The following is a 26,899-nucleotide window of genomic DNA, read 5'->3' as shown; positions in this document are numbered from 1 at the left end:
ACACATTTACTAATATTTTGATTTTAAAATAGGGTAAATCGAAATTTTGTTGAAATTTTATGGATTCTAAATGCTTTTGAAATGTCATCAACTTACATAATTTCTCCTGCTCCTCTGACTCGTTTCGTAATGTTTCTCATTGAAATTCTCAATTATCATCATCATTCCAGTTTCCGTTTCTTTTTTTTCCTTTTTCCTTCTATATCACAATTCTTGCTTTTCTAACATTTTCATCCTTTTTTCCTTCTTTTGGCTTTTCTTTTCTACTTTCCTTCGTTATCATATTTTTATATTTTTAATTTTTTATATATTTTAATCTTTTTTTATTAAAACTTTTTTATTTCATTTCAAATTTTTATATGCTTCATTTCATTACATTAAGTAATTTTGTTGCTTCTATTAATTATCTCTAAATTAGATTCAATTTGAGATTTCTGTCATGGTTAATAAATTAGCATGGTTGGATAAAGATTACATTCGATTTGCAGTTTTATTAGGATTAATAAATTAACTTGTTAAAAAAACTAACAATACATTCTTTCAATTTGATAAAAGAATATCAGTATATTCTAGGAATATAAAATTTTATTTTTAAACCTATGAATATTAGTTATCATTAATTTAATTGAACAAAAACGAAAAAGCACTAAAAAACTGACTTCATTGCTTCTTATTTATATGAGTAAATTTGTTGAAATTAAGTACACAATCTTACTTTTGCCTCCTTTGATTGTCCTATTTTTGAGGCTAAATTGTAATTTAAATTTAATAGCAATAAGGAAATTATATTCTCATTTTTGCTTGATTTTTTTTCCGTTTCTGTTTTTTCCTTTCTTTTCCAAAAAAAAATCATATAAATAATATGCGCTTTGCACTTTCTCCTGTGCCACCTTTGTTTACCGTAGAAAGTGATGAGTCACACACTCCCTTATCTGTAGTTTTCTTCTTGTTATCGGATTTTAGTCTTCGGTTAAAAAATTTCAATTTCTTTTTTTTTTTCATTTTCAATTTCAGTTTCGTTCAAACAATCCAACTAATTTCACTTAATGTTATAATGCCATATTAATTTTTCCTATCAATTCCTTCCATTTGACTTATTCTCCTGTTTGATTTAATATTATAATCCCATGTTACCAACTGCAATAGAACTAAACTGTTACTAAAATGAATTGAAAAATTAATTCTTCACTTATTGTGAGCATCCAATAAATGAAATTGAAAATTTTAATAACATTTATTTAACTGTTATATATTAGATTATTCATACCAGTCATATTTTTAAAATCTTGACAAGTAAAATTTTCTCATAAAACTGATACCAAAAAAGTATATTTAAAAATTTTTGTTATTTGTTTGATATATATTAAACCAAACTTTTTCACATCACTATCATTTTTTGCTAATATCTTCAATTGACACTTACAAATTTATTTTATATCAATAATATATCATTGATATTATCAGAACAATTTAACAATGACTGTTATCATCTCTTCGTCTTTCTTCAACATTCTATTGTTGCACGATATGATTTTTCTTCCATTGTTTCTACTTTCTATCTACCGCAATATTCATATTTTATTAGTATTCTAGCAAGTTTCCCTTCTTTATTTATTATGTATTTCATTTATTCATTTCAATACAAATAATATTTGTGTAAGAAGAATATTATTTTACTTAGGAAGGATTATGAAAATTAATTACTGAATGATATTATTAGTCAAAATTAACCTTTTCACCCTGGAAAAAAAAATAACTGTTATCAAAAAAGGAATGATTGGAAGGAGAGAGAGAGGGAAGGGAAGAAATGAGAAAGAGAGAGGGAGATAATGGTGGAAAGAAGGGGACAGGATATGCACAGCTGTCGAGTATATTATTCTTAAATCATCAATTCATCTATCTATGTATCTACATTTCAATATTATCTCATCAGCATCTATATTCGCTTTTCTATTTATTTATTTATTTAATTTTGATAGGAATTTCAAAATAGTTTTATGCTAATTTCAAAATACTTTATCTTTTTCTTCAATTTTTCTACATTTCATTCTTTCATTATTTATTCTGCAAAAAAAATTCTTTGTTTTTTTTTGCAGAATAATTTTTTTATTATTCTTTTATTCTCCATTCAACAATTTTCTTTTTTCACTTTTCTCTTTTTTTTTTTCGTGTTTATTTGTTTTCCTTTCTTTCTATTCTTACCATTTTCGTCTTTAATTAATCCATCAACCACCATTTAAATAAAATGTGTCAACATTGTTTTGATTCTTTTGTTCGTTAGACAAAATTTCATCCTAAACTTTTTCAAGGTGTTCTGCTTTCATCATATCATTAGTGATACATCGCTGTTCAATTATCTCACTTCTCAATTCATCCCTTCTCTGTCCCATACGTATAATCCTGTATTTCAACTTCTTAAGCGTTATTCTGTATTAATTTATATCTATCCATCAGTGATAATTAGACCTCATAGACGCTGAAATTCACATGATGGCATAATGATGTCGGAATTTATCCTTTTAAATTGATTTTGATTCATTGTGTATAATTCCATATGATTGATCTATGGGAATGTATGTTTGAGTGTGTCCGTCTTATGTATGTGTGTATGTGTATGTGTATAAATATATATGTGTTTATGTATGTATTAGTGATATTTGACAAATTAAAATTTATTTTCCGCGCAATCACTTTCATTTGTCAACTTTTCTGCTGGTAAATTAATTTAAATTGATCGTTGACCTCCTTTGTAATCAACAGTATAACTTGCACATCAATTGCATACATCTTATCAATTATTACCTTATCAATTTTATTAAAAATACGTCCATTTCATGATAATATTGATAATAATGTTAATAAATAATAATATTTAATAATAATATTAGTAGCAGTAATAATAAAATAAAGAAATGGCACTAATAATGATGATAACGATAATAATGGCAATGGTGACAGTGACGATAATAGTGTTAGTAATGGTAATAATGACAGTGATGATAACAATGATAATAATAAATAGTGCGTGCAAGTTTTCGACAGTTTCATTTGAAGAATTTATTAATTTGTTTATTCATAGAGAAATTCTGCTATGGAATTTCCAAACTGTCAAAAATCGAATACTTTATGAAGAGTGACTGCTGCTCTCATAGATAGCATATACTTTACCTGGCCAAAATTTCTATTCATTAGATCCTAACCTTGTCGCGTTCATGTACGTACGTCTTAAACTTCCACGGGTTAACCCATTTCCTTCCGTGCTCGCTATGCTTGCTTATATCATTTTGAACTTGTCTTATCCCTTATCAAATCTCTTACAATCACGCTTTTTCTCGACTTATTCCATTCAGGTATGTTCAGCTTAATTTTGCCCTTTATCCGGGTATCTCCAAATGAAATTAATCCCAATCGTTACTTTGGTTTATATTACTTTCTTCCCACCGATTTAACTTCTTACCAATATAAATGAATTGACTCCACTTCCATCCTTATCCTTTCTCCTTCTGCGTTATTTTTCAAATATATGCCAGATTTAAATAAATAAGTTTGACATTACATATGCCTGAATTATGTGAAAGTAGCTTACTCCTTCGGGCATCTATTCAAAAAAGAAAAAAAAAATAAGCCCGATTTGGAATAATTGGAAACGAAAACTTCAAATTTTTTTCACCTCAAAGGTTCCTCCTGGCACAATATTTCCAGATGTTTCCTCTTTCATTCTTTCATTTTTCCTGTTTTAATTTCCTTATTTCCTTTTCTCTTTCCCTAAACTTTCTCCTTTACTAATTACATATCTTCTTTTCTTCTCTTCCTCTCTCCCTCTCTCTCTCTCTCTCTCTCTTCTTAATGTATTTTATGCATACAAATTTATTTCTCTCAAATAAAAAATGGCATTGCTTAGTTTGTTACCTAATTGATTAGTAAATATAAAAATGAATCAATTTCAATTCATTCCTTTCTTTCTGATCGCTCAGTAAAACGAAGTGAAATGGGAACAAAGCCGCCTGTCTTTCTGTTAGCGCACAAAGCTTAAAAAGGTTGGCAAATAGAAATTTAAGAAGTTTTCAAATTTTCTTATAACTTTCAAATTGTTTCCGCTGAAATCCTTCACTTTTGACATTTCTCGATCTCAGCACCAAATAGCAATCTTTTCCGGCTTTAACCTGAATGGTCTCAATAAATGATTTAGCAATTCAGAATTCGGTCAAAATTGATCGAAATTACCATTGAGTAAAGATAGGAAATGAATTTTAGAATGACTGAAATGTCATATCCGGAAATACGGATATAACTTTCCACTTTTTTTAGTCCATACAAACTTTCATTATATGTAATTGGCTTTTTACAGCCCTGTAATCCATTAATTGTACACCAATTCAATATTTCTTCTCTTCCTTTTCCTCAAACTTTTCGTAACTTTAATATCGCACTGAATTTGTTTACTCTCTGTTATACGATAATATTATCTCAATGCCTAATTTTTTATGAGAAATCTCCGTTATAATCTAATGAATATCCAAGAAAAACTTCGATATCCGTCGTTTCAAATGAATTTCAATTAATTTTAATCCTAAAATTCAATAATACCTCTCAATAAAACTGAATTTCAGTTAATCTCAATTCTAAAATTCAGTAAAAATTCAATAAAACCAATATGACTGTCAGAAAAAAAAACTTTGTATATGAAGATAAAAATTCATATTTTATTGTTGTTTGTTATTGTTATTTTTACTGTTATTGTTGGTGCTATTGCTATTGTTGTCATTATTATTATTATCGTTGTCATTATTATTATTATTATTATTATCGTTGTCATCTTGTCCTCATTTCCTTGAACAACATTGAAAGTTTATTGAATTTTCAAAAAAAAAAAAGGAGGAAATTGAGGAAGGCATTGTGCTTTGCTTCTTTTTCTTCCTTTCTCCTCCTTATCAGGTAATGGTATCGATTTACATTCTTTTTTTTTTGACCAGAAGCGCTCATTTTTTCATTTGTGACACATTTGTTATATGCATGCGACACACAAATCGAATATATCTTAAATTTCCATTCATAATTATTTTGTTCATTTTTTCAAAAATGAAATGAATTATAAATGAGTTTTAGTCTAATTATTTTCACATTTTTCCATTGTGCTCTTATAATTATTTCACTGATTTAAGTTTAATTCGTTGGGAAAATATTATTGTTTTTTTTTTTTTTCTTGTTCTGATTTTTATTGACAATTATTTGGGAGGAATAAAATTGAGATGAGATGAGAATAAAAAATAAACAAGAATTAAATTTCGCCATTTATTTTTTTGTAATTACTAAATTGTAAATTTCCGAAAATTTTTACTTTAGTATTCTAATTATTCTTAAATTTTCAATCGCCAAAGTAGTTGATCTACTGATTAGTTAAAGGTTATTATCAGTGAAATGATCATAATTGATTACATATTTTCTGTGTAAGCGCCAGAAGATGGAAGTCTTTCTTATGGTTAACTTCCTTATCATTAATGATTATTGCTTCTTTGCACTAATTCGGAAATTTTGAACATTTCACTTGACCTTTGACTCCCACTGGGTTTGTTATTTTAGCTAAGTTATTGATTATTCATATACTTTGGATTTCTGACAGTTTCACTTATCTCATCGAACTCTTTTTGTTTTCATTCCTTCCTAAGGTTATTTTCTCTTTCCTGAATTATCCCTTCGATATGACTGCGTTCTGTTCAGAATTTTGAAACGTGAAATCTGGCGCGTCGATTGATTCATCGGAATACGGTGGGTAAAGGATACGGTGGTTGTTCCCGTAAAGGGTAAAGTTATGGGAAAGTGTAGTTTTGCTGTGCTATTATATTACATTTACGAGAATTCGCATACTTCTGCATCTTCACTCTTTCCGTTTTCCGGAATGTTGCCGGTATTATATATTAACTGCTCTTTACAGTTATTTAATTCAGCACTCTCACTATTCTTCTTTATCATCCAACTAATATTTGTCACAGTTATTGATTAATATTTTGTCACTTATTTGGCAGTCGTTTTTAATTCTGTCTGATAAACCATTTATTGAAACTTACATCAAATTAAAAAAGAGAAGGAAGAGATTTCTATTATTTTATTTGGTTATCAACTGATATACATCATCCATAGAGCGCACTTGTCCATCTGTCAATTGCGACACGTAATCAATCCGTACAAGTCGGATTATCTAATTTGCTTCTATAAATGAGAGTTACTCAATTATTGATTCATTTATTACTTATTGTGAGCCATTTATCACTTCAAATGTAATGTACGCCTATTAGTATGTGTTCAAGAATTCTTAGAAATACTTGAATAATTGAAAGTACTGTGTTAGCTGTTGAATATCTCAACTATTAGCCAACAGGAATCCTCGGGAATTTCCGCTGCATCCAAGTCGTCCTGTTGCACACGTTTTGCCGTACGTCGTAACATTTGTTTGATTTCTGACACGTTTAAATCGTATATTGCATGACAACCTCATAACATAATGACGTGCATTCGTGCACAAGCATTCATGGATTTGTGGGTTGACAGCATGTCATACCTGTCATTAGTGATCAGTGAGGTTGTTGTCACTTGACGCCAACGCCACTGTCTCCTTGCCAGTCAATCCATCTTTCTATATTTTGTCATCATCTGTGCTATTCTTTACAGTCAGGAAGAGAAGAATTGAATTTCCCTGTTTTTTAGATTAAATTTCATCACAGTGATCTGTGCTTGACCGGTTTTCTTTTCTTCTTCCATTTTAATTTCATTATTTCCTCTTCTATCCTATTTTTTCTTTCCTTCTTCTGTTCCTTTCCACTGTACTTTATTCTTCCCTATTTTTTTATCCTATTTTATATGAGAAATCAGATGCTTCCATGAAAAGCTACCGCTGTTATTACTTTCCCTTATTCCACTTTTCCCTCCCTTTCTCCCTTCTCTTCCTTCTTCCCTTCCTTCTTCCGTTCCTCTTCCCTTTCCTTTTTCGTTTATCATTTCCATTTCCCAATTGCTATACCATCCGATGTTTGTCGTTGCCGTTCATTTCAATTTCATTTTATTTCCACTCATCAAATTCCCACTAAATTTATATCGTTCCTTTCATTATCTCTCTTCATTTTATCTTATCAATGAACAATTCTTCTATGCTTATTCTGCAAAAGAAAAAGGGACTTTTCTCGTTGTTTTCTGTTTAATAATAATTCTTCGAAATATATGTATATATTCCTTCAGAGAATGGAAGATTATTTTTTTATGAAAAAAGATAATTGAAAAATTTTCCTTTATTTGTTTTCTTCCTGTAACAAAAAATTCGAATTCAAAATGAATCCTCCGTACTTCTGATTTTCATTGATTGAATTGCCTTTCGCTTTTTTTTTCTCTTGACTTTCCCACACATACTTTCTTTTTTTTTTTATTCTTCTCATATCCAATTTCCTCTTCCTCTCCCTCTCCTTCTTCTTCTTTTGTCAGTTGCCTTTTTCAACACAGTCATTTTAATAATGTTCGTATCCTTAGTATCCGATGACTTTTTCTTCGGTTATGTTTAAGATTGCACGTATTTCTTTGTTTTGTTAGGTTTGATTGATTTATTAAAATTGATGTAATTAGCGTGAATTTTCAGAGAGTCTATAAGAGTATTTTGGATTAAAACGTTTGGAAATGCCGAATTGTCCAGGCTGCAATAAACCTGTATACTTCGGTAAGATTATGCTTGTCTTTTATGTTTGTTAATTTGTTTAATGTTGACTTGATTAGATTCATTTATTATTATATTATTTATCAAATTATACAATCTTTTTAATTTGATGACTTTTCTGTGTTTGTACTTTTTTTTTTTTTATGATAGAAATTTATTACGTGAACGATGAGCATTTTCCTTCTATCGATTTTTTTTTGGTTTTCTTTTATAGTTAATTTATTCTGAGCAAATCTTTTTATCAGACAAATCATATTAATGTTCAAATTTGCAATAATAGTACGCCTAGAATTGTTTATAATTTTAAGTCATATTAGAGAACAACAGTATTTAATTCAGGATTAAATCTGGTTATTCAATTTTATGTTTCAACATATTTGAGGTAAAAAAAAAAAAAAAAGAAAGTTGACTCGTTTTAGCTGAGCGTGTCTCGTCGATTGGAAAAGATTGGCATCGCCCGTGTTTGCGCTGTGAAAATGAGAATTGCCGAAAGACTCTAACAGCTGGTAATCATTCCGAGGTATATCAATACAAATAATTCTTTTCAAATTCTTCTTCCTTTTTCAGAACTTTCCTCTGTTCCTTTTTCTCTTTCAAGTTTCATTTTCTTATGTTTCTATTTTTTGAAAATTTGTTAGATATGCCTACACTGCATGAAAATTCAGAAAGGCTTTGAACATTTTTTATTTATGTTTGCCTTATTTTGTTCGTCACATTTCTATATTTACTTTTGTTAAGAACACTATAATTAGCTCCGTAACTGCTCATTTTTGAAATTCTATAACTGAGGTGCTTTATTTCACACTTTTGTTACACTCCTTTTATTAGTTCGTTAATTCTTATTATGATTCGACTCTAAATATTCTTTTTTGGCTAAGGAAAAGATCTTAATTGTCACATAAGAATTAAATTTAGGCATGACTTGATTCGACTTAATGCGATTCCAATTATCATTAATTGGGGTAGTTCTTCTGATAAATGGCCCTGTCCATTATTGTGGTACAAAAAAAATCTCTTCCTACATCTTACGGCAAATGTTCTTGTGATACCCTGAAATGTGGAATAATTTCAAACGCATTTTCATTTTTGATCGTATAGTTATTAACCACAGTAAATCTATTTAATTTTATTTTTTTAATTTTTATCGCTTTGCTATTTGATGCCTTGAAGATTTTTAACGGTTTTGATTGGTACTTGAAAGTTATTAATTAGGAAGAATCGCAGAGTTTATTTTAACAGAAATAGGAAGTGATGGGTTTGAATTACATTTCTATTGATTGAACTGTTGATGGAAAGGGGAAACATTAGTGTTAGGTGTTCGTTACAGTGATGAACAACTGAAGTATAAAGGCGAGGAAGAAGACAGTATCAGAAATTTAGGAAATATGGTTAGGAAAGAGTTGAAATGAATGCCCAAAATAGGTTGTAAATAATATAGTATTAGGATGAAAAGTAGCGATTTAGATGGAATAAAAGGGGAAATTACCCCATAAAAGCGGATTTTTAAAATTGGTTCGAACTGTATTTGAGAAATTTTAAAAAATTGTCTATTTATTCCATTCATTCATCCAAAAAATGTAGTCAAACAGAGATCATCGTTAGATAGTTGAAAGGTTGTTATACTTGATTCTTTAATAAAATAACTTTGGCATTATATGGTTATAAAATCTTTGTTGCTTTTTTTTAGCGCCAAGGGAAGCCATATTGCAACCACTGTTACGGAGCACTTTTTGGACCGAAAGGTTATGGACATGGTGGTTCGGAGTCTCACACATTCCACAATGGTTTGACGGGAAAAGCAAATTGATTTCAAAAAAATTTCTTCAAGAAATTTACAAATACTTCTCAACAATATTAAAATCGTAGTGTTAAATATAATGTACGGTGTTGTTGCTGATCCTGTATGAAATGAAAGAATGTTTTTATGATTATCTTGTTAAAAATTCACAATAATTTAACTCAAATCATCTATCTATTCCTCTCCTTCATTTCTCAGCTTTTCTTGTTCTATGTAAAATTTATTTTTAATCCTTTTAAAATTTATTTTTAATTCTTGTAAATTGACCTGAGCGAGGATTTCCTGGATTATCCACTCTGGACAAATTCCTAAAAAAGAGAAAACGAGCAGAATAATCTTATTATCGGGTCTTTTCTTTTCTTGCCCATTCCATTTAACTCTTATGCACTTGTGAAATAACGGTTTCATTTTTAAATCGATATATTAGACAGTTATAAATGTTTAACCTTTGTGGTTAATGAAAAGAATTTTTCCGGTATTTTACTGTATTGTTTCTGTGCCACACGGTAGCTTTGATCATGATGGTGTTAAATAAAATTCTACCGGCGGTGAAATGGATCTTTTTTTTTTATACATTTACAACAAACAAAAATGAGAAGTGAAGTATATTAGCTAAAAGTTTTTTTGAATCAGACCAGATGATTCCAATTTTTTAAATCAAATCAAGTCAGAAAAGTGCCAGTTTTGAATCTCGAAAGAGATTAGCTCACATATGCCACGAGGAAACGTAACCTACGTCTAACAGACGAGGAAGGAAGAAGCTATCATCCAATCAATATATACCATATTCAATGGAAGGAAATGTCTTTTCAAAAGTTGCACGTATTTGTATAACTTGGCACGTTCTATAAGCGTAAGGATAACATCAATACTGCGTGCAAATTACGAATAGTCCTGCTGCTCTGGGATTTCTGGTATCTTTTCCCTGTTGTTTGAGGAACATTTGGGAGAGAATGTAATAGTCATTCATTAATTCGTAATTGAACGGTTGCTAAATAGTTGATTGATTGGTTGATTCGGTTGTTCGCTTCGGTTGATTGGTTGTTCGCTTTGGTTGATCGTTGGTGAGTGGTTGGTTGATCGCTTAATTGGTTAATGAGATTGATCGCTTGGTTAACTGGTTTAGTTGACTGATTGATGAATCAGTACATTTGGTGAGTTTGAATTATCTGGGATTCACTGCGTTTATGTTGCATTGTGTTAGATTGGAATTTATTAAGTAACATATGATGTTATTTGAGTGTTTTTTTTTTTTTGTCCAGTGTTTCTCAGTTCTCAACAATAGCACTTAATTTTTATTATGTTTAGAATATTTACTTATCTCTTCATCTACGCCAAGCGTTCCTCTACACAATAACTTTTATAATGAATAAACAAGACAAAACATCTGAACTGGGTACTTTTTTTAATTAATTGGTTGTTTGGAAGTGATAACTAAACTTCAAAACAGAAAAAGAGAAGTATATGTTTTCAATAAGATGCAAGTTAAAGATTGATAAAGCTTTCATATATCTAATTTGGATAACATTATGGATATATGATGATAATAAAAATTTTGTAGCTGAAGGATCACTACTTGGATTATACCTAGGCACCGAAATGAGTGGTATATTACCGCTTGATTAATTCCGATAATCAGCAAATGAAATTTATCCCTTTTATTTTCAAAAAACAAATTTCATGAAAAAAAGTGCGAATCTCCAGAACAATATCGCAAAATTTTTCTTTAGAAGAACTTCAGCTTAAAAGTGAGAATTTACTGCAAAATCATCAAAACCTCAGGGTTCTTAAATTGCTTTCAAGCACATTTCGATTCTCATTCCAGAATAATTGCCTTGATAGAGAACCAGCCATATTTAAGTACATCACCACTCTTACTGAAAATTTAAACAAAGGAAAAGTAATACAAAAGTAAAACTAAATAATATAGGCAGCAGATGTTAATGTAAATTTTGATTCTTCATATGGCTGTGACAATTTAAAATATTTTTGCTTCCGTCTTTAATACTTCATGAGCCTTTACTAATTTAGAAACATCTGTATCTGACGATGATGACTTCAACTTTCAGCTGACGCAAAATACGGCCTGGTAATTTCCCGTCTATTCTACAAAAGTGTTCATCGGTGATCTCCCTTACGATGTTGATCCAGGCAAAGGGTTCTGCCGATTTTGTCTTTTTTTATTGTTTTATAAAACAGCCAAATTCTTTTGTTTGTTTAATACACTCCAATTTTAATGAATATTCACTGAATTTCCAGATGTAATCGGTATGGCCCTAACTTCGTTGATTGACCACATCGTAATTGCTGTAACGTCGCGGCTCCACGAAACAGTTTATTCGTTATATCGTTTTTGTAATATATGATAAAGCTGTTGTATAGATAAGATTATCTAAATCAGTTCTGTTGAATATTTATAAGTTTTCTTCTGCCGTTAAAAAAATGATGCATAAAAGGCATAAACAGAAGAAACTGGTGGACAAATTTCGGAACAAATATTGCAGGATATGCGTTTATCATATTCAAAAATAAGCATGCAGTTCGTCGACTTATTTATGCGAGTGATATAAAGCAAGGAAAATTGTTTATCGATATGAAGAACGGTGACGTACTGGTCAAAATGGTTAGTTTAGTATATAGAACATTTTTGCTAATTTGGCAGCTAAAAGTTTGATACGCTTTGTACCCTACTGTATCACGATCCTTTTATCGACAGTAATCCAATTGAATATATGCTTCAAGCAGCTGCTTTAGATCACTTTTTCTTATCATTATAGTTTGTTGCTAAAAGAAATGAGACACAATAATGTGCCTTGCTGTATATATCAACACTGTTCGATGTCGCCTAAATTCCAAGGAAAAGTGATAGTGAGCAGGATTTTATACCCATTATTTGCAGATTGCAAGTGTTATGCAATTAATGAAATATGATAGGATGATTTGTCATGTATCTCTTGGCACTTTTAGTCTTTAAATTAGTATTTCACCAAACTGTTATATGATTTCAACTGCAACAGCAAGGAGATTAGAATGAGAATTCATGATAGCATGATCAAACAAGCGAAGATTTGTCTTCAATTTTTATCGGTGCTGGGGACCATGGTGTTTCTTCAATAACACATCTTCTGATAAACGAACTAGAATATGGCTTTTCTCAAACAGTATTTTTTTTATTTGGCTTATTAATGCGAACATAAGAAACAACAGTATATCGTTAGACGACGATGGTCAAGAATAGTCGGATCAAGAATGAAATTGTTCCACGCTGCATTAATAGTATTATTGCAAAAGTATGGCTTATTTGAAGATTTCCCTAAATTCTCGTGGTAGCGTGATAATGGTTTTATTGTACAAAAGGAATTATCATAAATTTTATTGTGTCTTTGATTTGTTGAGATTAAAATGGAAAATGTATAATTTTGCACTTTCGTTTAATGGAACAATATTGTTGGGGAAGTATAAATTATTTTGCCAAAAAATTGATAGATCAAGTGTTCGCTATTTTAGAAGTGTTACTCTTGAAGTTTAGGTTGCACAGCTAAACAATTTCAAATTTTTAACTTTTCTAGATGAAGCTAAAGTAAGTTGCTCATAATTAATCAAGAGATAGGTTGAAGATATTGACAGTTTTTTTCTTTAATAATGTATGATAATAATAGGTGCAAAGTGAGACCCTGGTATTTGAGTGGTTCGAGTTGTACTCTGCTTGTTTGTGTACCACTTGCTTATCGGTACTCTCCAAAAGGATCGGGACGATTGGTTTTCGCGAGTCGTGAAGCGTACCTTTTAGCTCTTGCTTTTCGTTACTTTACATTAACCATAACTGATGGTCGAAAAGTCATAGTAAGTTTTTCTTGAAAGGAAAAATCTTCAAATTTGCACAGGTTTTGTACTTTTTTTATCGACATATATTAGGCATTAGCTGAAATCAGTTTTGGAAGTAATGAAGAAAGTTTCCATTCTAAGCAACTTTATCTGACTATTCAACGCTTTCTAGTATACCTTCATTATGCACGAGGTTTCCTGAAAGGCTTATTTTATTCCATTCGATTTATTCACTGCTAAAATTGTCAATGATAAAGTTTCCAAAGATATGTTCCACCTTCAAGCTTTCAAAAATATAATCACATCCATTTTCGCTTCACGTTGAAATATTTAGCAATACAAAAACATTCAACAGTATACTCAAATTTTTCAACAAATGCAACTTTTAGCTGGAACTGAGACCATACATGCTCGATCGAATGTTGTGTGAGATTTGTTACGAAGCTGCCGGTGTTTACTTGTGCCCTTATCTTCCTTGTTTCCTCTACTATTGTGTTTCATGCTGGAATTTCACCCATCAATACAACGGTATGACGGGTCACAAACCGGTATCAAAAAGAAACCTCAGATTTTTCAAATAGAATTACATTTTTCATCTCCATAACTACTCCATGCGGCGCAGATATCACCACCGTTTCTATCAGTAAAATTCGTTATCGAGAGCGAGTCGTCAGCTCTTCTTTGGCACGTACAAACTTCATTTATATAAGGGTTATTAAAATACTTTACTGCTCAGCTGCAAGAATAAAGAATTATGTAAGTTGAGAATCTGAGAGACTTATCGTGAGGGTATAATAGTTATTTGAGTTTTCGACGTCGGAGATATCATTAGGGATAAAGTCTTTAGAGCTTTCTTTTGCAAATATTTTCATTATTAAAAAATTATTTCAAATGGGTTCATTAAGTGTCCTTTTCAAGATATTTTACACAATAAAAAGGGATTGTTCCCAGTCTCGAATGTAGATGTTTCTTGTTTGTGGGCGTACATGTTAACTGTTTAAATCATAAATGATTAGATTTTATTCTTGATTCATCAAAATATTCTCCATTTCGTTTTCTCGCCACTTTACGACTTCTCCGTAACTGTTCTTTAATAAGGTTATCTTTTAATTTATTTAAGCTGTTCTTTATGAACTTTGTTGCATTTTTCGTCTCTTATTTTATTCCTTGTTTGCGAAGTTAATTTCATTCTCTGTCATCCATCGCTTGGATTCTGAGTTCTACCTCATCCCTCATTTTTATTATTTCCCTTTCTTTAAAAAACATTTACGAAAATAAGGGTAAAAGGTTTTTCTGTAAATAAAGTGTTTTAAATGAAATGTTTTATCTGTAAATAAAGTGTTTTCAATGAAATGTTTTACCTGTAAATAAAGTGTTTTAAATAAATGTTTTTTGTAATGTTCAGTTTACGCGCTTAACGTTTCCATGCTATCCATTATCTTTCTTTTTTTGGCTTCCAAGGTAAATAACAGTTTACTTTACATCCCCTATTAATTCAATTTTAGTGACCTTTTATATGTGAATGAAAAATGGAGATTACAACGCTAAGTTCAGAATTTTTAGGAGAATGCATGAAATGTGTTATGCAAAAGGTTAGATAAGAATTGTATCTTTTCAACAGCAAACTGAAATGAGAATACTTGGAAAAAAGTACTTGAAGAGTCCAACCAAGATCTAGTGCTTCATTTCGATGTGCAACAATTGCACATTAAACAATCGTACGTGATTCTCCCGTGATCTACGTGATAATGTTGATAGTTTAATACACACTTGACGTAGTATATACTGTCGCGTCCTGACATATTGAAGTGTCAATCACAGAAATTATAGCATAAACTAAAACATACAGTCAATCCTTGTAAAATATGCGAATTTCTAATTTTATGAAACGCTTTTTAACGCTAAATTGGAATTGTTGAAATATTTTTCAAATCTTTTTGAAAGTTTCCTCTTTTTTTTTTTTCGAAATGTAAAAGAAAAATTATGTTTTCACTAGATAAATTTTTTTTCTATTTTATTTTCTTTTCATTCAGCATAATATAAACAATATGTGTGATATTACATACGAATCATATAGTATCTCTTTTGCGAAATAAAAAAAAAAAGAAAAAACAACCCAGTGTAACTTAATATTTGACGTTTATTTTATGCAAAAAAAAAAGTAGGTTAAAAAAAAGAATAATGGCACGAAATTTTGCACACAAAATTAAAATGATGTTGGGAATAATAATGGCACATTATTATTCAGTAAATATAAACAACAAGAACTGAAAACAAAGAAGACATGTTATTGAGATGAAGAATTGTATTTCTCTTCATTAATGATTTAAAATTTAAAGGAAAATTTGGGATTTTTTTTCATTCATAAATATAATTTCAAATGAATTCCAATGAAGCAATGATGATGAAATTATCATTTTCTATAGGTTTTTCTTTCTATTTTATTTCTGTTATAACTTTAGTTTTTCAATTTTTGTTTCACAATTCTTCAGTAGTTCATCTAAGTAAAAAATAAAAAAACACAATTTTTTTTTTTTTTTTTTTTCAAATTCAAACGAAGATTTCGAGGTGAACATTGTGGCTAACACTTATGCATTGCGAGTTTCACTCTGAAAAAACAATGAAATTAAATTTCACAAAATTTTTCATAATTTTTTTTTATTAACTGGAATAATTCAAAGAATTCAATCTTTGATTAATTTCTTCTAGTTTCACGTTTACGGAAAAAATGAATCTAATAATTGCATCCAAAAAATAATATTTCAATTGTGATTATCTAATATATTATCAGTTTGCTATTGACTAATGCGCTAACTATACCTCAACAACATAATCACGTGTATAAAAGCGCCTGTTATCAACAAATGATGCTTTTCCATCTGCTGATATCTCTACTTTACGATGCCATGTTTCACCAGTACCATTATCACGACGTCTTAATCCATCATTTTCACCTTTCCAACTTTTCATTGACCATTCATCCATAATATCACCTTTTTCATCACGTGTTGTCCACTTATCTGTCACACTTCTTTCCATTACTCCTTTAACAATACCATTTCAACAACAATTTTTTCACTGATAAATAATAATAATAATAATATGACGTTAAACGAAATAAAAGAAAAAAAAAAAAAGTTATGGATAAATAATGATGCTATGGAATTTTGGTTTCTCTTCATTTCACTTGCTATTTTAAATATTCTTTGGTTTGATTGTATTGTTGTCATCGGTAACGATGGTAACGACAGCAGTAATAAGCGGAAGTGAGCGAAATGAATTACTTAATTGATTCTTAGCTTAGGGTTTCCTTTCTATCATACTCTCTATTAAATCTTAAAATAGTTAATCCAATAAATCATAACGGAAACATGTAGTGTTATTCCTAATTTTTTTCTTCCCTCTTTGTTTCCTGTTTGTTTTACTTCATCCTATTGTTTACTTTTACATTTATTTCTATTGTTATTGTTAGATTTAAAAGAAAGAAAAAGAAAAAAAGAAAATCCCATTTAAATCTTAAACAATAAACTAAGTGATAAGATTTTAAAAAAAAATTTTTTTTTTTTTTTTTAATATCTTTAATCATATTGTTTCATTTTAATTAAAGGAATTAAAAAAAAAAAAAAAAAAAAGGACTATTGTCGATATTTTAATTATTAATCTTCAATACAATATTTATCCATTAATACTCTAATTAATTAGTATTAATTCAATTAATACTAATCAGTAGTATTTTATATTTTATAACGATTAATTTCATTTAGACCTTAATTTATTATCTTTCATCATTTATCTTCAACTATAAGCATACTAATTACAGCTATGCATGCTATCAGCAAATAATGAATTGTTTAGTTGGAAAAAATAAAAAGAAAAGCAAACAAAGGAGAATAAATGAATACACTTGTTGCATAATTTTATTTTTTTTTAAAGAAAAAAAAAATTAAAAAGGGATTAGTGGTATTATTTTTTAAAAAAAAAATGGATCAAACATATAATTAATTAACTAGAGTAAAAAAAAAAAGAAAGTTACACTATTTTATTGCTAATAAATATTTTAAAATAAATCAATTCTCCATTTTACATTATTCTAAATAATTTACTGCAACACAGTTTCTCACTTTTATAATAATTTTAAAAAATAAATGTATGAAAATTGCAAATATTATTAACAAAAGATTATTATTCCAATATTTGTGAATTTTACATTTTTTTTTTTTTGCACTTTTTTTTCCTCATTGAATGCATTGAAACACTTTTTTGGAATATTGCATTATATTTCGTTTATTCAGTTACTTTAAATAATTTAAATGAATTTGCTAAAATTATATGAAAATAGAAATGAGACGAAAAAAAAAAGGATGTGGAAAAAAGTTTTTTTTTTTCTAATCTTCTTGCATTTCATTTTATGACGTCAACAATTATATTAGTTTGTAATAGTTGATTCAGAATATTAATTAAATACTTTGTTAAAAAAATTATTAAATATTTAGAAACATGTACGTATACGTGTGCGTGTGTGCGTGTACGTATGCGTGTGTGTTTATGTTCATAGAAAAATTTATCAATGAGTAGTGATGTAGATGTAAATTTTTTTTTTTCTAAAGCAATTCGAGCAAAAGAAAAGAAGGCTTTTTTTTTTCCTGAAAATATTAGCTTACTCTTCTTAGCTGGAATAAGTGGAAGTGAAAAGTAAAATAAAAGAAATAGATGGAAGTGAGAACATCTTGAATATTTCATTGATCAAACTAAAGGGAAATTTATCAGTGAGAAAAAAAAAATGTTAAAAATACGCTTGAAATATTCATTTTCGGTTTTCTTAGAAATGATAAAACATATAATTCAATAACTGAAAAGAAGCAAAAATGAAAAGATGTATGAAATTATCAATTCAATTTATATTTAATTGAAAAAAAGAGAGAAAGAAATGGATGAAGTTATAAAATTATGTTTGTGTTAATTTAGTTATTAACTTAAAAATATTTTTTTTTTTTTTAAATACAAAGATACAATTTACTTTCAGTCTTCATTCTCGTATAGGTAACATATAGCTAATATATTTTTGGAAAAATGCTCCTCGACACAATTTTGAATATAAAAAATTTTTCAGCAATCAATAATTTTACTATAATTCTATTAATTCAATTAATATTTTAATTAATTTTATCAATTACCATTAGTGAAATATTCAAAAAAAAGTTTAAAAATAAGATTTTTCTTGTTTTCTTCTTTTTTTTTTTTTGAATGTACAAATCAAATTAAAAATTAATATCTGATGAGAAAATTTTTAAATGTCAACTATTTTACTATAAAATGTCATAATTTCAAACATTAGTTTGCTTGCTTTTTTTTTCCGCTTATTTTTTCACTTTTGTCTAATTTGAAATTTATAACAAATGCAAAATATTTGACAATAGAATGATAATGTAAAATATGTTTTAAGAAAATACTTACTGCGACACGAAACGATTTCAGTTGGAATAATATTCCAATTATCTTTAGCTACAAATACACCACTTGCATTACTTTCAGGTGGCCATTGTCTAAAATTAACCACTTCTCACTAATTTATTCTAAATTAAAATTTTATAAAAGTTGCTAAGCTTAATATTTCTATAGCCAAAAACATTAGCACTTCAATTTTTTTTTTTTTGAATAACGAAAAGGAAAAAAAATTTTTTTTTTAAAATATTAAATTGACAATTTAAAGAAATTCTTACGTAAATGTACAAATTTTTCAGTCTTTTTTTTTTTTTTCTCTTCAATTTAATGAAATGAAAAGAAATTTTAATTGAATTTTTGAATCGTAACTTTTTTTCCTCTTCTTAAAACCACAAATGCATACGGAAACACAAAAAAAAAAAGCAAAAGGCTAGTCATTATTTCCTTATCCTTGATAAGCCTGACGTGTCTATGAGTCATTACGATAGCATATATAAGCAAATATGAAATTTTTAATTTAAACTTATGATATCAACAAAAAATTATTTTTTCCTTCTTTTTGGAAGAAATAAAAATTCCTCTTTTATATTATCGAAAATCAATTTCAGTTTCGTTGCTAAAAAATTCAACTTCAATATGAGTTTAAATTGTTTATAAATTGACATTTGCATTTATGTAATACTTCCGTTTTTTTTTTAAATTCAAATTTCCAATATTTTAATTTTCTTTTTTCTACAGACGACAAGATAGGTATTTAAAATCTTTTACAGCATTTTATTTTTTTGATTATATAACTTTATTTCTTTTTGAAAAAAAAAATTTTAATAGCAGTGACAGCTTTTTTGTTTTATCAAAATTGCCTTACATTTTATTTCACATTTTACTAATTTTTCGTTAATTTAGAAATACGAGGAAAATCTTCAAGTATTTTATTAAGAATATATTCCAAATTATATTTCAATTTACTTAAATAACTTTTAATAAGAAGAAATTGATTTCAGTACCTTTTTTAACACATTCAAATAAGCTTTTTTTTTTTCTCTCAACAATAAAATTTACGTCATTATCAGTGTATAATTTTTCAATAATTCAACAAAAAATAAAATGTTTACCTGGTAAGAGTTTTTACGGTACCTTCTGCTAATCGGGGTTCCACGGTTCTGGAACGCTGTCTCAGCATATTTATTCCAGTTTCATCTCTTCTATAGAATTTATGAAGAAGTACAAATAATAAGATTTAAAATTGAATTAGCATATTTCAAGACATAAATCCACATTCAATTACTAGGATGTTTTTTTTTTTTTTTTTAATTAAGTATACTTAGTAAAATGTTTTTACTTTTAGGCCGGCTAAGGATGTTGTGAAAGTGAATAGCTAAAAATATTCATACTTTGAACGAAATATGTTGCAGAAATATAGCAAAAATTATATTGATGAAATATTAGAAATAACGGGATTTAAAAATACTATCTTGAAAACTTTTCAAAGCTTAGTGAACTTATTGACACATCCGAAATAAACACAAAGGTAATTTAAATTCGTTTTTTCTCTCTCTCTCTTTTTTTTTTTTGTTACATAAATAATTAATAATTAATTGTACAATTACCTTGGAGAATGCATTTGGTTGGTAGGTGGAGGTGAGATGACATTATGAATCCGAGATTGTGAACGTGAACGACTCGTTGGATAACGTGAAGAAGAATCCATTTGTGAATCTAGTGCTACTTCAAATGGCGTATTTATACGTGATGTCATAGAAAAATCATCCAAAGGTGTATTTAAGCGTGAGCTAAAAAAACTTTCTGAAGGAGTCTCTGTCATTCGTCGATTTACTCTATCACGCATTTCTTCCGCTTCACGTATTGGTGAAAAAACACTTCGACCCATCAAAAAATTACCATCTGTTAATCGATTTGATCTAAAATTCCTATAATAGAGCCACATTAAATAATTATTTACCATACAATTCATATTATTTTGAAATTTTTTCATAGTATGAAGTTATGTACTCGAAATTTATCAATAATAAACTGACACGTACGTAACATTTTGATGTGTTGGTGCACGAAAGATAAATTGAGCATCCTGATCGGTTGGTCGACTTATCCTTGAAACAATGTTCCTCCTTGTTGATCTTATTATTTCACCATCTTCACTTTCTTTATTTTCGATCATTGATTTCTCGTCAACTTTCGTTACTGGCATTTTCCATTGAGCAGGTATAAACCTTCTACTTGTCACTGTCCAATCGTTATTCATTTCATTATTCTAGAAACACATTCATTATATGTGATAATTCCTTAACAAATGATCATCTTTCTTGAAATCATAAGTGATAATAAATTGTTATTATTCAATTTTAAAAATTTGTCCATAATATGAGTAATAAATGAATAAGAAATTCGGATTCAATTAATTAAAAGGAAAAAAAAAAGGAAGTTGAAATGAGATGAATTAGATTTTGGGCGTAATTTAAGATGAATTTCATTTTTTGTTTAAGGTTTTAATTTCATCGGAATCACTTTTTTTTTTCAAAGAAATGCGTAAATTTAATACGCATAAGCGTACCTCATGTGATTCAGCTTTTTGTTCAATTAATTTTTGCTCACGTTCTTTAACTCGAGCATGAGCTTCAGCCATAATATCGAGTGGTAAAACAGCAACACCACCTTTTGGTGGTACCTGTAACTTTTTTTGCTAGGTGATTTGTTATACATTTAATAATGTGCAATTTAATATTTGTAACCATATATCCTAAAAAATTTATAAAAATTTTTAAAATTAAAAAAAAAAAATAGCTTTCAATCATCGTAAAATCAATTTAGTAGAGGTATTCAAATTTATGAACCAAACAATTAAATCATTCTGCTTAATTATGGAAACTTCACAGCCTAAAGATAAGATTGGAAACAAAAATTTAAAGTCTAAAGATTATTTTGCATAGAACATATTTCTTATCACATTCTCTACTCTCAGATAATTGGAGTTTTTACGATATAAAAAACCGATTGATCATAATGTAATCTGAATAGTTTGACCTTATGCTGGGAATAGAATTTTGTAAATTTTTAACTTTGTTAAAACTTCTATAGCACTGTTGTATCATACTTTAATAGTGTTTGATCATTATTATCCTCTCGCTAACTTATAATTTTCAGATTAAATAATGTAACACTTTAATCCATAATTGGAAAAGTTTTGAGTAATGTTTAAAGCTATATCTTCGACTTAAACATATTTTTCTATGCTTTGTTAAATTGTCTAAACTGATATTATTCAAATACTTAAGTTTTATACATAAAATAAAAGTGATGATAATATTGTAGTGGTGAAGGACAAACTTTTTCGCCATTTTTTGTACTTGTTGTTGATGTTTCTGTTTTAAAAATTGGTAATGGAAAAGAAATAGAAGGCGTTGATGGTGGTGGTGGTGGCGGTGGTGGTGATGATAGTGTTGTAACAGCAACATTTGAATCTTCTAAAGTAGGCCAGTTAAAATCACTTGTATAAATTTGCTTCCTAGAATAAAATTCTACCGGTTGAATAACTGGTTGGTCAACTGATGGCCATCTCTGGAAAGTTATGTTAGCATCTGAAAAATAAAAATTTTTCACTTCTTTCCGAGAAAAAAATTTCTTGACAAAGCAATCTTGAATTAAAACTTTACAACTATTGTATCGTTTAAAAAGTTAAAATCTTTTGAAAGTTATACAGAAACACCTTCCTTCTTTTTTTTTCCTATCAAAAATTCGAAATTTTACATAAATCATTTATAATTTTAAAGAAATCTGAATTTTTTTTTTTCTTCCATTTCTATTTCACAATAAATATTCTCATTGAAATTTACAGAAAAGATATCTTTTTTAATTTACGTTTTTTTTTTTTTTGGATTCTAATAAAAAAGATTTTTGAGGAACGTAATTTAAAATTTGAAATGAAATATGACAAAATTTAATAAAAGTACCCGTTGCGGAAGAATGTTGTTGTTGTTGCTGCTCATTTTGTTGTTGTAAATTTTCTTGAACTTTTTCAATAGTCGTTTTTTGTATTTGTATCTGATTTGGAATGTTTCCTGTTGAAGTTCCAGAAATTATTGTTGAACTTCCTGAGCTAATAAGCCATTCGTAAATAATCGAATAAAGCCATATGATGAAATGCACTACAATAGTACCAATATATTTCAGGAAACAGTAAAAAGCGCTGTATAAATTTTGAAACGTTCGTGCCATTTTATTGGCATATTGTTCGCTTAGCTGTTGATATGAATTCATTTTTTGAAAATTTTGAAATTTTGACGTTGTTGTTGTTGTTGTTGATGATGTTGTTTGCTTATTTTCTCTCCAAATAACTCCTGTTTTGATAAAATTAGTCTGTTGTTCATTAGTGGTTTGCATATTTTCAGTTGGCTTCGAACTAATGGATGCATCCGTTTGCACTTTCGGATTGTGCAAGCAGCAATTGTTCGTTGTACAACGTTCAGTTTGTCCTATTTTCTGCCATTCCGGTTTCCCTCTATAACATAATTATAGAATTATATATTTCTTTTCCTAAAAAAATAACTAATTCAAATTAAAATAATTTTGCAAAATTAAAGATCATTTAATAATTAATCTATATAACTTCTTCACACTTTAAACTATATTTAAAAATAGTCATCTAGCAAGTTTTTATTTGTTTTTTTTTAAATTAATGTGTTTTTTTTTTTTTTCATCATTTCGTATTCTGATAATTTTGTTCAAAAGGAAAAGAAAAAAGTGGAAAATCTTCCCGTTATTGTTATTTTGCTTTCTATGATATGCTCTAAGATGATCGATCACCTGAAGTCTTGAAAATTGACCTTTGTAATGTTCCAGCGCATTAGTATCAATTTTACTTCATGATAAGGTTAAAAGCAAAAAAGATAATTGGGAAATTTCGACTAATCGAAAATTTCAATTAACAATCGATAATATTATTTTCCCATAATATTTATGCTTATTTAATTAAAACTGACAGTAATTAAAACAAAAAAAAAAAAATTATTTTGGAATTTTAAAAAATATATTTTTGCTTTGAAATTTTCTTCAGTAATTTTTGTAATACATTTTTAATTATGAAAAAAAAAAAGGCTAAGAAAATTTGAAAACACTCTAATATAATTAAAAAAAAAAAAATTTTTTTTTCACAATGGAAAAATAAGTGAGAGACGCACTTTTTTTTTTTCAAACGATTGATCCGTGAATGAGACGTAATTTGTTTTTCCTTTTCCTTTTTTTTTTTTTTTTTTTTTTTTTTTTTGAAGTGAAATAATTGTGGCAAACTTTTTTTTCTCATTTCCATTATAATTTATGAAAGAAAATTTATTACATTTATGTAATTTGTCTAGCCAACTGGAAAAGGACAATTCAACTGAAAGATATAAAATATCTAATTGCTTTATTTTTTTGTTTTCAATTGCTACAAACTAACTTTATTAACTTGTGAAAAGATCGTTTAATGCTCCTTTCTATAAGTTTATTAAATTTCTAATTTTCTTTCAATTAATAGTAAATGCTAATTGAAAATATATCACACGGTATATAGTATATTAGTACGATTTTAAGATGTATTCAATCCAATTTGTTTCATTCAATTTAATTTATGCTATATCAATTATATTATTTAACATTTGAGATGCGTCAATTTTTCCTATTAAGTAAAGTCAAATTATTAGATTTTATGATGATATTGACAGCTTTTTTTAAATTATTTTATTAAAAAACATTTTACGGTAGTAATTAAACTGCTAATAATATATATGAACCTGATTAACTATATATAATAATTTGATAATAATTGACAATCAGTTAACAATAATAATAATAATAATAATAAATAATGATAATACAGTACTATTATTACTTTTATTATTGTTATTATCAATATAGGGAGCAAATATTTTGCTATCTTTAAAAAAAAAAAACAATTTGATTTGAAACTTCTTTCATAAGCAGTGCGATCAAAATACTTTACAAACTTGCAATATCTAACTGCAAATTAACAGCTAATTAGCATGTTATTTACCACAATATGCTAATTAATTTTTGTTTACTTTAACATGTTAATTACTAATCATACAATAAGAAATATCAAAGATTAATATCATGTAAAATTTAGCTAAACCTCTAGCAAAATCATTAAGTGCAATTTAGCACTGGAAAAGCAAAAAAAAAAAAAGAAAAAAAATGAAAGGAAAATAAAAAGGAGGAATTGAAAATTCCACATAAGTCGAATGAATGAAAAGGAAGAGAGGAGCGGGAAAATGGTCGGGAGAGAGGAGAGGGATAAAAGTGGGTTAAAAAAAGAAAGAGGAAAAAAGGAAAGAAATGATTTAGCTTACTTGAAAAGGAAATAGAAGAAATAGAAGAAGAATAGTGCGAATTGATAAAAAGCAGCTAGAAGGCAGCTAAGCATTTTGAAGTTTGTGAAGGAAATCTGTAAAAATGTTGACAGCTGTTTGAAGTTCATTACACTGTTAAATGAACAGCACAAGCATTAAAATGTATTGTAATGCATATGATAGAGAGAGGAGGTGGAGGAAAATAACGAGGAAGGAAGGAAGGAATGAATAAATGAATAAAGGAAGGAAAGGATGAAGCAACTTATCTAATAACTAAGTTTTTTTCACTTTTTTCTTTCGTGTTCCTTCAATGATTAAAAATAGCTTTTGTGAGGATTTGAAAGTAAAAATTTTAAACCCAAATATTATTGTTATTGTTTTTATTGTATTTTTTTTTTTCGAGTTTTTTAATATTTTGCTTTATTTTTACAAAAATATCATGCATTTATATTGCTATATAGTGAGAAGATATGCTATCAAAATTAATACCACTAATATATCATAAAAGACAGAAAGAGAGAGGGAGAAGGAGGAGAGAGAAAGAGAGAGAGGAAATGGAAGTATTGCTAAAAATTTTTCTATTATCTATTTTTGTTTGAAAAAAAATGTAAATTTTCAAATATGCTATGAGGATTATTTAACTTTTTTTTTTTTTTTTAAAAAAGCATTACTTGATTTTTTATTATTGTCGTTTCGTTTCATTTCTATTTTAAACGTTAGATTTTATTGAGCTCAAGAAATAAATTTCTAAATTTTAGGGTTTGAACTATATATGTATGCATAGAATAAAATTCGGCAATGGTTTAATATTTAATTTAATATTTGTTTTAATCATAATTCATTGCTAAATAAAGTATTTTAAAGGTTTTTTTAAGGCTGAATTTTTTTAAACTCTGAAACGTTCGTCATCTGTCTTCAATTTAATACGTTTTGTGAAATTATTTAATAAATAAATGTTTGATTTTCAATCATTTTCGAATGACTGTCATAAATCAGTAATAAGTTATTGCCTCTAGCTGAGCGATAGAAGAGAAAGTTTGAAAAAAAAAGAATAAAAGTTTAGAAATTATAATTTAATTATTTAATTTAATAGTTATTTTATGTCATAATACATGAAATTGGTTGCTATTTCAGTAATGATTTATCAAAAGATGCAAAAATGATCGAATAATTTTGCTGTAACTAATGCTGCAATCATCATAGGTCTTTGAGAAAAAAAATTTTTTGAAAAATGTTTTTTAAAAGGTTTAAAAATTTAAAGAAGGAAATAGTGGAGATTTAAATCATGGAATGAAATCATTATAGTGATATTAATAACCCTTTTTTAGTCGCTATAGATGATATAGTGATAATAGTAATATCAGTAATTATAAGGATTGATAATTAACAAAGTTACAAAACTTTTCATAGCTATTCAAATTTGAAATCGGAATTTCGAAGTCTTAAAAGAAAAAATAAGAAAAAAAAGGAAATTAAAAAATTGTATTCTTAGTAACACAATTATTTATCTAAATTTCGGAAATAAATGTTTTTAGATTAAATATTTTGATGCTAAAATATTCGATGTTATTTAATTTCAAGATAATAATGAATTAAAGAAACTTGCAGAATTTTTTTCACTTCAAATTAAAATTAATGAAGCTTTTATTTGATAATATCCTTGTTTTTGCTATTAAAAATAACCACTGGAATTAATTTTTTTTCACTTAAGTTTTATTTTTAAATTTAATTTTTGGTCAAAAACTTGCTAGTGCAAAATAATTTACGAATAATATATTT

General features: G+C 27.8%; 3 protein-coding genes and 1 non-coding gene across 7 annotated transcripts; 3 read left to right on the top strand and 1 right to left on the bottom strand.

Annotated features, from left to right (window-relative positions):
- Nucleotides 1-7,659: 7,659 nt before the first annotated feature.
- On the top strand, nt 7,660-9,503 carry Bm1833 (cysteine-rich protein 1, putative; the record flags this gene model as incomplete). The annotated part of the gene is made up of 3 exons (XM_001891881.2): nt 7,660-7,699; nt 8,116-8,216; nt 9,384-9,503. 3 exons carry the CDS (start codon nt 7,660-7,662, stop codon nt 9,501-9,503), a joined length of 261 nt encoding a protein of 86 aa, XP_001891916.1.
- A 2,261-nt stretch (nt 9,504-11,764) lies between these two features.
- Bm1219 (Uncharacterized protein) lies at nt 11,765-13,900 on the top strand (the record flags this gene model as incomplete). Its single annotated transcript, XM_043073215.1, has 5 exons — nt 11,765-11,849; nt 12,035-12,117; nt 12,693-12,784; nt 13,154-13,337; nt 13,709-13,900. 5 exons carry the CDS (start codon nt 11,765-11,767, stop codon nt 13,898-13,900), a joined length of 636 nt encoding a protein of 211 aa, XP_042929149.1.
- Bm15572 lies at nt 12,080-12,210 on the top strand. Its single transcript, XR_006227957.1, has one exon. It is a non-coding gene; the product is annotated as an Unclassified non-coding RNA Bm15572 (non-coding RNA).
- A 2,007-nt stretch (nt 13,901-15,907) lies between the features above and the next one.
- On the bottom strand, nt 15,908-25,194 carry Bm6565 (Uncharacterized protein; the record flags this gene model as incomplete). Of its 4 annotated transcripts, none has more annotated exons than XM_043073214.1 (10): nt 15,908-15,928; nt 16,140-16,363; nt 18,774-18,862; nt 19,874-19,963; nt 20,369-20,689; nt 20,804-21,030; nt 21,331-21,444; nt 22,104-22,354; nt 22,727-23,274; nt 25,121-25,194. In XM_043073214.1, 10 exons carry the CDS (start codon nt 25,192-25,194, stop codon nt 15,908-15,910), a joined length of 1,959 nt encoding a protein of 652 aa, XP_042929148.1. The 4 variants fall into 4 exon arrangements, with proteins under 4 accessions (XP_042929148.1, XP_042929147.1, XP_042929146.1 ...); XM_043073213.1 differs by having other exon boundaries at nt 20,369-20,680; XM_043073212.1 differs by having other exon boundaries at nt 22,104-22,240.
- Nucleotides 25,195-26,899: the final 1,705 nt, after the last annotated feature.

This window comes from Brugia malayi (genome assembly GCF_000002995.4).
Source record: "Brugia malayi strain FR3 genome assembly, contig: Bm_v4_ChrX_scaffold_001, whole genome shotgun sequence".
In the NCBI taxonomy this organism is placed as follows: Eukaryota; Metazoa; Nematoda; class Chromadorea; order Rhabditida; family Onchocercidae; genus Brugia; species Brugia malayi.
This window is presented reverse-complemented; position numbering and strand designations above follow the sequence as displayed.